General features: G+C 21.5%; 2 protein-coding genes across 5 annotated transcripts in view; one reads left to right on the forward strand and one right to left on the reverse strand.

The window, feature by feature from the left end:
- Positions 1-6105, forward strand: part of LOC117179870 (dyslexia-associated protein KIAA0319-like protein) — an 81268-nt gene extending 75163 nt beyond the window's left edge. For 3 of the 4 annotated variants that reach the window (XM_033372038.1, XM_033372041.1, XM_033372039.1), the window contains 4 exons: positions 1150-1251; positions 1335-1523; positions 5405-5554; positions 5677-6105. In XM_033372038.1, coding sequence (XP_033227929.1) covers positions 1150-1251; positions 1335-1523; positions 5405-5553 — 440 coding nt within the window. In that variant the 3' untranslated portion in view covers position 5554; positions 5677-6105. Of the gene's footprint in view, positions 1-1149; positions 1252-1334; positions 1524-5404 lie in introns of all 4 variants that reach the window. The other variant, XM_033372040.1, reaches the window with a different exon arrangement.
- A 5323-nt stretch (positions 6106-11428) lies between these two features.
- LOC117179480 (m7GpppX diphosphatase) overlaps positions 11429-12864 on the reverse strand; it is a 20631-nt gene continuing 19195 nt past the window's right edge. Inside the window, exon 4 of the mRNA XM_033371335.1 lies at positions 11429-11897. Within this exon, the coding sequence (XP_033227226.1) occupies positions 11716-11897 (182 nt within the window). The 3' untranslated portion in view covers positions 11429-11715. The remainder of the gene's footprint in view (positions 11898-12864) is intronic.

The following is a 12864-nucleotide window of genomic DNA, read 5'->3' on the forward strand; positions in this document are numbered from 1 at the left end:
CAACGAAAATTTTTTTTAATAAAATTATGAATTTTCCATTTAAAAAAAATCATTTTTAGGAAAGTAGTTTAACTGTCACCGAAGGAGTTAAATTTAAAATTTTAAAAAATTAATTTTTATCGAAAATTGTAACAGTTGCTATTTTAACAAAAATAATTTTAATAAAAAAATAAAAGACAGTTACAAATTAATTTTCAACAAAAAAGATGAATTTTCAAAAAATTCATTAATTTTCAACCAAATAGTAAAAGAAATTTTAAATTGTTTAATTTTCAAACTAAAAAGACAAATTTTCTATAAAACATTTGAATTGAAAATCCGAGGATATGAATTTTCAAGAAAATAATTTAATTTTCAGTTTAAAAAATAATCTTTAACAAACAAAAAGAAAATATGTTTACTAAAATAATTTTCAACGAAAAATGTAATAATTGATATTTTAACAAACTTTATTTTAATAAAAAATAAAAAAAAAAAGTTGGATTGAATCAACAAAAGTGGATACATTAATTTTCAACCGGAAAATGTGAATTTTCAATAAAAAAGTTTATTTTTAACTGAAACAGATTAATTTATAACCACACTTGAATTTTAATTTTAAAAAAAACTTCTACAGAAAGAGATACATTTTTAAAACAAAAACATGAATTTAGATATAATGTGGATTTATTTTATTTATGATGTTTGAACCAAAAAGTATAGCTTTTTAACAAATTTTTTTGAACCTCCAACAAAATAATAAAATTTCGAACCCAATTATAAAATTTTGAATTAAAAAACATGAATTCTATACAAAAAATATAATAGTAGACTTTTTTTTAATTTATAAGAGTAAAAATAATTCGATTTTCCAATTGGGCTCTATTAATTGAATTGACATTTAAACGGAAAAATAAGAAAATTAGAAAAAGTCTTCGATGCCTGTGATAAATAAATAAAATTGTTTATAATTTACAGACTAAAGAATAACATTTTAAATAAACATTAAAGTTAATTTTCCATTACTTTAAATACTTTATAATCCTATTTTAAAAATTTTTGATATTATTTACATTATTTTTAATCTCTGAAATAAGTCCGAGGCCTTAAATTTAAACAGTTTGTTTAAACCTAATTATTTAAGAAGCAATCCTTTTTTTTCTACTTCAGGGCATGGAATTTGTGATGAAGAAACGAGAGAGTGTATGTGCGAAGCATTTTGGATGCAGAATCTAATTCAAAAGTATGTCGGGAATGGCGAATCAAATTGCGGTAAATAATAAAAAAATAATTATTTCTTTAGTTTTCTAGATTTTAAATTATATTTTCGAAAATATTTTTCATTTTTTTTTTAGATTGGAGTATTTTATATGTGATAATAGCTTTACTTTCTTTGGTTCTCTGCTGGGTGGGATTCCTCTGGAGTATGATGTGCATTTGCCAGAGAATTTTTTGCGGGAAAAGACGGAGTTCTCGATCTAAAAAGAAACCGCTTCGTTACTCTCTTCTTCAACCTGATGCTGCTGAAGACGATAGTAATATATGTAAGTTTTTCATATTTTTATCTTTCAATATTAATTTTTTTCCCAATTTTTTGAAGGTTTTTTTTTTGTATCGACTTTAAAAATAAAATTCAAATACTCTTTTAAAAATATTTCAGTTTGGGAGCATTCTATTTTAAATTTAAGTAGTTTTAGTTTTTAAGCAAAATTTTCAGGTTTTTAACCCAATTTTTCAAATGTATTAAACATGAAGCTTAATGTTTATTTAAATTATTATTTTTTAGTCTATAAATTATAAAAATTCTTATCTGTTTATCACAGGCTTCTTTTTAGTTGAAGTCTTTTTTTTTATCTGAAAATTTTTAACCAAAAATATGAATATTTTTTAAACCAAATAATAAAAATTTTCAATTAAAAACATTAATGTTAAATAAAAAAATGAACTTTTGTAGAAAATGGTTAAATTTTTAACCACAATAATCAATCTTTAGTCAACAAAATTAATTTTTTAAAAATCTAAAATTATACATTTTTTTTTATCGAAAATGAAATAGTTAGATGTTCAGTTTATAAAATTAATAATTAAAAACCAAAAAAATGAACTTTCAGCAAAATAGTTGAATAAATTTCCAATCAAATATTGGAATTTTCAACTAAAAATGATCACTTTGCAACCAAAAATCGAATAGTTAAATTTATAGTTAAAAAATAATTTTTAATTAAATTAAAACGAATTTTTACCCAGCCAAATACTTGAATCCTCAACAAAATAGAATAATTTATAACTATAAAGTTGCATTTTTAATCAAAAAAATTGATTTTCCGTTAAAAAAAAAATAAATACATTTCATAGCTGATATTTAAAACAGTAAATATGAATTTTATTTGTATTTAAAACAGTTTAATATAACCAAGAAAGACGAATTTTCAACAAAATACTTTAAAACTAAAAAAAAACAGATTAAGATTTATTTATACGGTTGCATTTTTGACCAAAAAATTTATATTCTACGAAAAAATACGAATTTTCAACTAAATACATATATTTTCTATCTAACATTTGATTTTTTAACCAAACTTTGAATTTTTTTATCATAATAACTAATTTTCCAAAAAAGAAACATATTTTTAACCAAATAGTTGAATTCCCTACAAAAAAATGAGTTTATAATCAATTACACACATTTTGAACTAAATAATTTTAACTGTGGATGTGATATTAATCCAAATTTTATTTTAATTAATTTTTAATGTGGAATTTTTTAACTAAAAACAGTTTAGTTTTGGATTAATAGTTGAGTTTTATACAAAAAAAAAAGTTAATTTACAAACCAATCCGTCGAATTTTAAATAAAATAGTTTAATTTTCAGTTTAAAAAAATGTTTAACAAATAAAAAACACCAATTTTTAACTAAAATTATAAATCTTTAACCAAAAAAATTAACTTTTAGGAAAATCAAAGACATAAATTTTCAAAGTAAAATGAAATAGTTGTATTTTCAACTGAAAGAGCTATATTTTAAAATAATTAATAAAAATTTGAAGTTGAAAACATTAATGTTAAATAAAAAAAATTTACTTTTGAAAAAAATAGTTAAATTTTTCACCAAAATGATAAATGTTTAACAAAAAAATTAATTTTTAACAAAAGAATTCAACTTTGAATGAGATAGTGGAATTTTCAGCTAAAATTATAAAATTTTTTACCGAAATCGAATAGTTCGATGTTTAGTTTATAAAATTAATAATTAAAAACCAAAAAATGGAATTTTAGCAAAATTGTTCAATTTTCAACCCAGATTTTTTTCGAGACAGAAAAAAAAGCAAATTGTTGAATTCTTAAATCAAAAAGACGAAATTTCAACGAAATAAGTGAATTTTCAGTAAAAATAAGATTTTTTAGCAACAAAAAAATGCCACCCAAGCACTCGAATTTTTAACAAAAAAGTTTCATTTTTAACCAAAAATTATGACCAAAAACATGAATTTCCAACTCTAAAATTAATTTTACTGTTGTGGAAAATTAATTTTTTCAAATGAAAATTTGACTGTTCCATTTTTGGCTGAAAATTGACATTCTTAGTTGAAAATACAACAATTTTGGTGAAAAAATTCAACTTTTTAGTTGGAAATAAGCTTTCTCAATGAAATTTTTTTGTGAATTTATTTTCGTTATTTATGAATTTCGTAATTAAATAAAAAATAATTTAATTAAAAAGGTGTAATCATTAATTAAAATTATAATTTTAATTAAATTAGTTTATATTTTTTTATGTTTATTATGTTATTTAAGCGGAAAAATATTTTCATTTAAGTGAAAAATTGGATTTTTTATTGAAAATTTATCCTTTTTGGTTGAAAATTCAACTGCTTGGTTGACAATTGAACTAATTTGTTAAAAATTCATTTTTTATTTATCTTGTTGACAATTTTTTAAATTATTTAATTAAAAATTAAAATTCCATTTTTTTTTAATAAGAGTTTTTAGTTGAAAATTGACCTTTTTTACTTCAAAATTGAACTATTTCGTTGAAAATTCATGTATTTTGTTACAAAGTCGTCTTTTTTTATACTAAATTAAATTTCTTGGTAAAAAACATCTTTTTCAGTTAAAAATTCATCTCTATAGTTGAAAATTAAACTTTTTTGTGGTAAATTTGTCGTTTTTGGTTGGAAATTCAACAATTATAGTAGAAAATGAACTTTTTTTTTGGTCAATTCATATTTTTGGGTTTAAAATTCAATTCTTTTATAGAAAATTTATCCTTTTGGCTTAGAAATTCAAATATCTACTTTACATTTTCGTTGTCGCAATTGAAATTTTTTAAAATGAAAATTCAACTATTAATTAAAGAAATTAATTTTGTTTGGATCTCTTTGGTTGAAAATTAGTTTTTTTTTGTTTTGTTAAAATCTAATTTTTTAAAAAGAAAATTTGACTATTTTATTTTTGATTAAAGATTTATCTTTTATGTTGAAGACTCAAAAATTTTGTTAGAAATTTTAACTATTTGGTTAAAAACAAATTTTTTTTAATGGAAAATTAATTTTTGTGATTGAACAATTGATATTTTTTGTTGAAAAATCGTATTTTTTTACTTTCTAAATTCATCAATTTCGTTGCAATTTTTTTTCTTTTGTTAGATGAAAAATGTTTCCTAAATTGCCAACTATAAATTTGTAAACAATTGAAAATTCCCTGTTCAAATTAAAAGTTAAATTATTTTTATTTTAAATAGTTTTTTAAAAATCCTTAAAATTCATCAAAATTTTATTTCGAGTTCTTGAAACATCTACATGTCTCAAATTTTTTCAAATATTCAAATATTATGAACAGTTTTTCACAACTTCAAAATATCTCTTACAATTATTCGAATTTAAAAAAATCTCTCAAAATAAAAAATTATTCTTAAATCTGCCAAAATCATTTCAAATTTTTTTTTTCAATACATTTTTTCAATAAAACAATAAAATTGGAACATTCAACGTTTAGTTTTTTTCTGGTTTTAAATATTTGATTTATAATTACTGATTTCAAATGAAATCAGATATTTATAAATATTAAGTAATTGTTCTTTTTCTTAATTGCAAAATTTCAAATTGCATGTTTCAAAAATGGAATATTTTAAAGTGAAATTTAATTTATATTCACAGCCGACAAACTAAAAATGTTTTTGTTATAAAAACTCTTCGATTTTAAACGCTTCTAATTTTTAATTGTTTAAGTCTTCAAAACTGCATTTTAAAATGCGCATTCTAAACTGAATGATATAATTTAAAAAAATCACAATTTAACTAATTATTAAGAAAAAAGGTTGGAATCAAAGTTAAACGGATTTTTTTTCTACAAATTTGTAAAATTTCCGCTCAAAAAATAAATTCCCGGTTTTTGAAAACGTTTTCTGATCAAAAATATTTTCAGTTTCACCACATAAGATGGTTTTGTCAGAGTCTGACACTGAGTCAGATGATGTTTTATTCGAACATCGAAAAGGGAAGACAAATGGCTACGCGATAAACGGAAAATCCCGCAACGGATTTCTCAAAAGTGGATTCAAAATAAAAGCATGAGGTAATTTTTAACTAGATTTGTTATAATTTAAACTAATGATTTTTTTATTCTTAGTTTATACTGCAAATATCTCACAATTTTTAAAAGAGCATTAACATGAATTTAGTTAATTCTCTTTTCAGGGAAAAATTAATTTCCGGCACAGAGTTTCTTTGTCAAACTTAATAAGCTAGTCAGTCACGAGCTGTTATTTTACTGGTGTAACTTAAAAGAGATAAGGGGGGAGGCGCCTAAAAAAAACAGAGAATTTTGACTTACTCTGTAATTTATAATTTGTAAAATAATTTATAGCGAGTAATTCACTTAAGAAATGAACAATCGTCTCCCTCGTGTATTTTAATAACGTGCTTTACAATATGTAATTCACACAATTGTATATAGGTACCTACTGCTTTGGCATTAAAAAATTTTTTTTTATATTTCAAAAACACTTGATCATGTTTTCTAGTCTATATTCGTAATAATTCACTGTGCAATATTACTTAAAAATCAAATATTGTGACTAGAGTTACGATCAAGTTAATTATTAAAAATGAAGATAAGGGAAATTATATTTTTTCTTATAATTTACTAAATTGAAATGCTCTCAAATTTTCTCAGATTTCTTTTTTTAATTTCTGCCATTCAAGTCATGGTGAAAAAGTAAAATAAAATCTCTTCGCATCTGAAAAAAAGCCAGAAGATCAAAATTTTGTGAAAAGGAATTAAAATTTAAGGAAAATGTGCCAAATTGTATTATCTTATTTGAATATAAAAGCCTATTGGAATAAATACAAAAAATAAGAATGAAACTGGTGCGAGGGGATTGAACTTATCCCTTCTTTTCTAATATTTAAACTTCTGGATTTAAAATTAAAGACAGTAGTTGAGTGAAATAATATAACTTTAATATATACTAATTATTATATCTTTAATTTAAAGCTAAGAATCTGCATTATTTAGTAATTTTATTTGTAGCGTAAAATAAGAAAGTAATGTAGTTTCGGCAGTTGAACTAAAATTAAGTTTACAACGAAATGACGAAAGCACAAAAGATAAAATTGCCGAAATTTGATGAACAGAATTATTTAAATTTCTAGAAGCTTTTAAGTTTCCAGAAGCGCTTAAGTTTCCAGAAGCGCTTAAGTTTCTAGAAGCGCTTAAGTTTCTAGAAGTGCTTAAGTTTCTAGAAACTTTTCAGTTTCAAGAAATTCCTTGTGTGATTACTTCTTTTTTTATTATTTTATAAAATCGCTGTAAGCTAAGGTTTTCGGTAAGTTTTAAGGAAAAGATGTATTATACGGACTTGTACGACATTTACTTTTGTTAATAAACACACACTATGTAAATAATTGTCTTTTCATTTTCAGGGCCTTGTTTCAAAATTCCATGACTTTTTCAGGTTTACTTTTGAAAAACAAACAATTATTTATGCAATGATTGATGAATGTAAATATAAAAAACCTGTTAGTAGTCATTGAATTGTGAACAATTTTCATTAATATTATTATAATTTGTTTTTAATTATGGAATTACTTATATTATTTTTATTGCAAAAAAATTAATCCGTATAAATTAGCAGATTTAAAACTCGCCATAAATCAATTATTTAGACTTTGAAATAAGTGCGACTAAGAAAATTCCAGTCATTTTTTAAATCTTCTGTGACTTCGAAGTTTCCAAAAAAAATTTTTAAATTTAAATTCCTATCAATTCGCAAATAAAAAAAACTCGCCTTAAAATAATGACAAAGAGTTTAAAGTAGGTGCGAACAAGAAAATTTCATTCTAAACAATTCTAATTAATATTATTCTAAAATTTTTTTTAAATATAGAATTAAAATCATATAATTTTTGAAAATTGAATCTACTTTAAAAAAATGTTAGGTGTTCTTTTTTTAAAATTGTTAATTCTATTCGATTTCAAGATATTTCACTGATAATTATTGAAATATTGATTGAAATAATTTTGGAATATAATAGTCATAATATTTTTATGCGAAAAAAATTAATTCCTTTCAATTCGCAAATTTAAAACTTACCTTAAAATAATGATGAAGACTTTTGAATAGGTGTGACTAAGAAAATTTTATTCTAAACAATTCTTGTTAATATTATTATAAAATTTTTTAAAAACTGGAATTAAAATCATGTAATTAAAAAAATTGAATCTACTTTGAAAAAAAGTTGCTCTACTTTTTTTAACATTGTCAATTCTATTCAATTTCATAATAAACAATTCTTATTAATAATATTAAAAAATTCCAACAATTATGGAATATTATAATCATATTATTTTTATGAGTAAAAAATTAATTCCTATCAATTGGCAAATAAAAAACTCGCCTTAAAATAATGATAAAGATTTTAAAATAGGTGCGACCAACAAAATTTCATTCTAAACAATTCTAATTAATATTATTACAAAATTGAAAAAAAAATCTGTAAATATAATCATATAATTTTTTTTAATCTCGTAAATTTTGTTCATTTGCAAGATATTTTAATGATGATTATTAAATTATTCATTGATATTTATAACTATTAAATTGGAATTCTTATTAATAATATTAAAAAATTTTAATTCTGAAATACTATAATAATCTTATTTTTATGAGTAAAGAAAATAAATCCTTTTCATTTCCAGAATTTGAAAAAAAATAAGAAAATTGTATTCTAACAACATTCTTATTAATATATTAAAATTTTTTTTAAATATCTGAAACTATAATCGTATAATTTTTAAATTCTTTGAAATAATTTCCAATTAAATTTTAAATTTTTTCAAAACTTCTAAATATTGAAAAAGATACCAATTTAACAGAGAAAATAATTGCAAAAGATTTTTCTTATAATAAAAAATAATAAACAAATTTATGATAAATTTAGAAGATTTCAAAAAAATTCAAGATACATTCAAAAGAATTCAAATCAATTGGACAAAATGATTAAAAAATCAAAAAAATCCATTTATTTCCGTAAAACTGGAATGAATTTACAGGAATTTAAGATAAAAGAGATGTCGATGAAATTCATAAAAATTCAAGATGAATTAAAAAAAAGAAATAAAATGAATTTGAAGCAATTTGAAAAACCTTCATTGAATTCAGTAACTTTGTAATCAGCTTAGAAAAATTTAAGGTAATTAAAAAATTTGATGAAATACATATAATGATACTTTTAAAAATTGAAAGAAATTCAAGAGAATTCCAAAGAATTTAAAAGAATTAAAAAGAATTCAGGATAAATTCCAAGAAAATTTTTAAATCTTTAAAACTACAAATTTCTAAAACAAGAAGTGACTAATGATTGCAAAATAATCGATAAAAATTTTAGTGATTACAATCAATTTTGAGTGAATTAAGAGAAATTAAAAAAAAAATGAGAAGAATTAAATGGAATTCATTAAACAAATGAACCTGAATTTAAAAATCAATTAAATGAATCGAAATCAATTTTTTAAAAATAGAAAAATTAATTTAAATAAGTGAAAATTTAGAAGAATTCAAAAGAATTTAAAAGAATTCAGGATGGATTCGAAGAAAAATTTCAAATCTTTAAAACTACAAATTTCTAAAACAAGAAGTGACTAATGATTGCAAAATAATTCAAATGAATAGGAGCAATTTTGAAAACCGATAAAAATTTGATTGATTACAATAAATTTTGAATGAATTTAGAGAAATTTAAAAGAAATAAAAAAAATTAGATGGAATTCATTAAAAAAATCAACCTGAATTTAAAAATCAATTAAATGAATTGAAAACAGTTTTTTAAAAATGGAAAAATTAATTTAAATAAGTGAAAATTTAGAAGAATTCAAAAGAATTTAAAAGAATTTAGGATGAATTCAAAGAAAAATTTCAAATCTTTAAAACTACAAATTTCTAAAACAAGAAGTGACTAATGATTGCAAAATAATGGATAAAAATTTTAGTGATTACAATCAATTTTGAGTGAATTAAGAGAAATTAAAAAAATGAGAAGAATTAGATGGAATTCATTAAACAAATCAACCTGAATTTAAAAATCAATTAAATGAATCGAAAACAATTTTTAAAAAATGGAAAAATTAATTTAAATAATTAAAAATTTAAAAGAATTCAGGATGAATTCCAAGAGAAATGTTAAATCTTTAAAAATACAAATTTCTAAAACAAGAAGTGACTAATGATTGCAAAATAATCGATAAAAATTTTAGTGATTACAATCAATTTTGAGTGAATTAAGAGAAATTTAAAAAAAAATGAGAAGAATTGAATGGAATTCATTAAACAAATGAACCTGAATCTAAAAATCAATTAAATGAATCGAAAACAATTTTTTTTAAATAGAAAAATTAATTTAAATAAGTGAGAATTTAGAAGAATTCAAAAGAATTTAAAAGAATTCACGATGAATTCAAACAAAAATTTCAAATCTTTAAAACTACAAATTTCTAAAACAAAAAGTAACTAATGATTGCAAAATAATTCAAATGAATAGGAGCAATTTTGAAAACCGATAAAAATTTGATTGATTACAATAAATTTTGAATGAATTTAGAGAAATTTAAAAGAAATAAGAAAAATTAAATGGAATTTATTAAAAAAATCAACCTGAATTAAGAAATCAATTAAATGAATCGACAACAATTTTAAAAAATGGAAAAATTAATTTAAATAATTGAAAATTTAGAAGAATTCAAAAGAATTTAAAAGAATTCAGGATGATTCCCAAGAAAAATGTCAAATCTTTAAAAATGCAAATTTCTAAAACAAAAAGTGACTGATGATTAAAAAATAATTCAAGATAATTTCAAAATAATTCAAACCATTGGGAACAATTTGAAAAATTGAAAAAAAAATGAGAAGAATTAGATGGAATTTATAAAAAATCAACCTGAATTTGAAAAGCAATCAAATGAATCGAAAAAAATTCAAAAACATGAAAAAATTAATTGAATTGGGTAGAATTGAGTGCAAATTGATAAGAATTCAAAAGAATTTAAAAGAATTGAGGATAAATAAATAAGAATTCAGGGGGAATTACAAAATGAATTGTAAACAAATATTTGAAAATCTCTTCAGAATTTCGAAACCCTACGAAATCACTTATGTCTGGTGAAAAATTCGTTGAAATCCATTAAAATATTAAAATCCCTTAAAATTATTAAAACCCCTAGAAATTGAAATTTTTTTAATTTCTTGAAAATGCTTTGGAATCTTTTAAAAACCCCTAAAATATTTCAGTCTTTGAAAGCCTTCAAACTACTGAAATAAATAAACAATTTCTGGAAATCTTTTTAAATTTCCTACAATATATAAATTTTTTTATATCTTTTGAAAGCCCTTGAAACTGAAATCAATAAAAAAATTCTTTGTAATCTCTTAAAATAATAAAAATTGTTTTAAATTCTTTAACCTCTGAAATTTTGTGAAGCTTTTGAAAATGTCAGAAAATTTGAAAAAAAATAGGTTAAAATATTTCAAATCCTTTAATCATTTTATCAATTGATCCTTAGGACCAATTAAATTTAAAAAAATTTCACTGAATTCATAAAATTCAAGAGAATATAGAGTTTTAAAATCCCTTGAAATCCTCGGAAATCTTATAAAATAATGTGAAATATTTTTAAATCTTTTAAAATTTCACAATTCTTTAAAATCACTTCAACTAAATAAATTAATAATAAAAAAATCCTTGGAATCTTTTAAAACTTTCTAAAATACTTCAAAAGCTCCTGAAAATGTCTCAGAAATTTTAAAAATATCCTAAAATCTAAACAAAAAATTAGAAAAAGCCTGAAATTGAAAAAAATGTCCTAAAATAATGAAAACTTGAATTTTTCTGCGATTAGAATTAAATTTCCGGTTTCCAATTTTAGCTATAATCAAAAAAAAAAAAAAAAATGTGCTAACTGTGATATGCTGAAGCAGTTTTAATTTCAGAGAATAAATACATGATACACTAAGCTGATGGGAAAAATCAATGCAAAAGTAGGATGCATGTTTTTTTGTGTCACAGGATTAAAATCACGATACATAAATTTCCACTTACACACTCTTTCTTTCTTTCTTTTTTTCTTTTTTGTTTTTTGTTTCTCTTCATTTGTCCATAGACCGTAAAACGATAAATTGTGATACATTGATTCGTATAAAAAGTGTACTTCAGTCAAAATATATGTTGAAATTCATGTCTAATTTAACTAGTTTCGGCGGAAGAACTAGTTTCCGAAGGCAGCAAACCGTGTTCTTGATATTTTTTATAGAGTGGATCGTTTTCCGCGACAGCGAAAGACAAACTCGCTTTTTGGTAGTAATCTGGCATCAGTTCTATATTCTGGATCACCGTCGAAAGCAAATGGGCCTTTTCGACAAATGTACCTGCATTCAAAGAACAATTGAAATTAGAAGCTTTTAACCTAAACTGACCATCACTGGGCCAATTACAAAAAGCTAGCACACATAAACACAATTTTAAAATGGTGAATTGGAATTTTTGCATTAAAAAAAATGAGAAGAATTAGATGAAATTCATTAAAAAAATCAACCTGAATTTTAAAAGCAATTAAATGAATCGAAAACAATTTTTAAACAAATGGAAAAATGAATTTAATCAAGTGAAAAGTTAGAAGAATTCAAAAGAATATAAAAGAATTCAGGATGAATTCCAAGAAAAATGACAAATTTTTAAATATAAAAATTACTAAAACAAGAAGTGACTAATGATTGCAAAATAATTCAAGACAAATTCAAAATAATTCAAATGAATTGGAACAATTTTGAAAATCGATAAAGATTTGATTGATTACAATAAATTTTGGGTGAATTTAGAGAAATTTGAAAGAAATAAGAAGAATTAGATAGAATTAATTAAATAATAAATCTTAATTTAAAAACCAATGAAATGAATTGAAAACAATTTTTAAAAAATGGAAAAATGAATTTAATTCAGTGAAAATTTAGAAGAATTCTAAAGAATTTTAAAGAATTCCAAGAAAAATGACAAATTCTTAAAAATAAAAATGACTAAAACAAGAAGTGACTAATGATTGCAAAATAATTCAAGATAAATTCAAAATAATTCAAATGAATTGGAACAATTTTTTTGAAAATCGATAAAGATTTGATTGATTACAATAAATTTTGGGTGAATTTAGAGAAATTTGAAAAAAATATGAAAAATTAGATGGAATTCATTAAACAAATCAACCTGAATTTAAAAAGCATTTAAATGAATTGAAAATCATTTAAGGGGTTACACCACTGTAGAATTTTCAAAAAATCGAAAAAAATTTTTTTAGCTTAAATAGTCATTTATAGTCTTAAAAATAATATACCAAAAGATGAA

The sequence above is a fragment of the Belonocnema kinseyi genome, chromosome 9, assembly GCF_010883055.1.
Source record: "Belonocnema kinseyi isolate 2016_QV_RU_SX_M_011 chromosome 9, B_treatae_v1, whole genome shotgun sequence".
NCBI lineage: Eukaryota > Metazoa > Arthropoda > Insecta > Hymenoptera > Cynipidae > Belonocnema > Belonocnema kinseyi.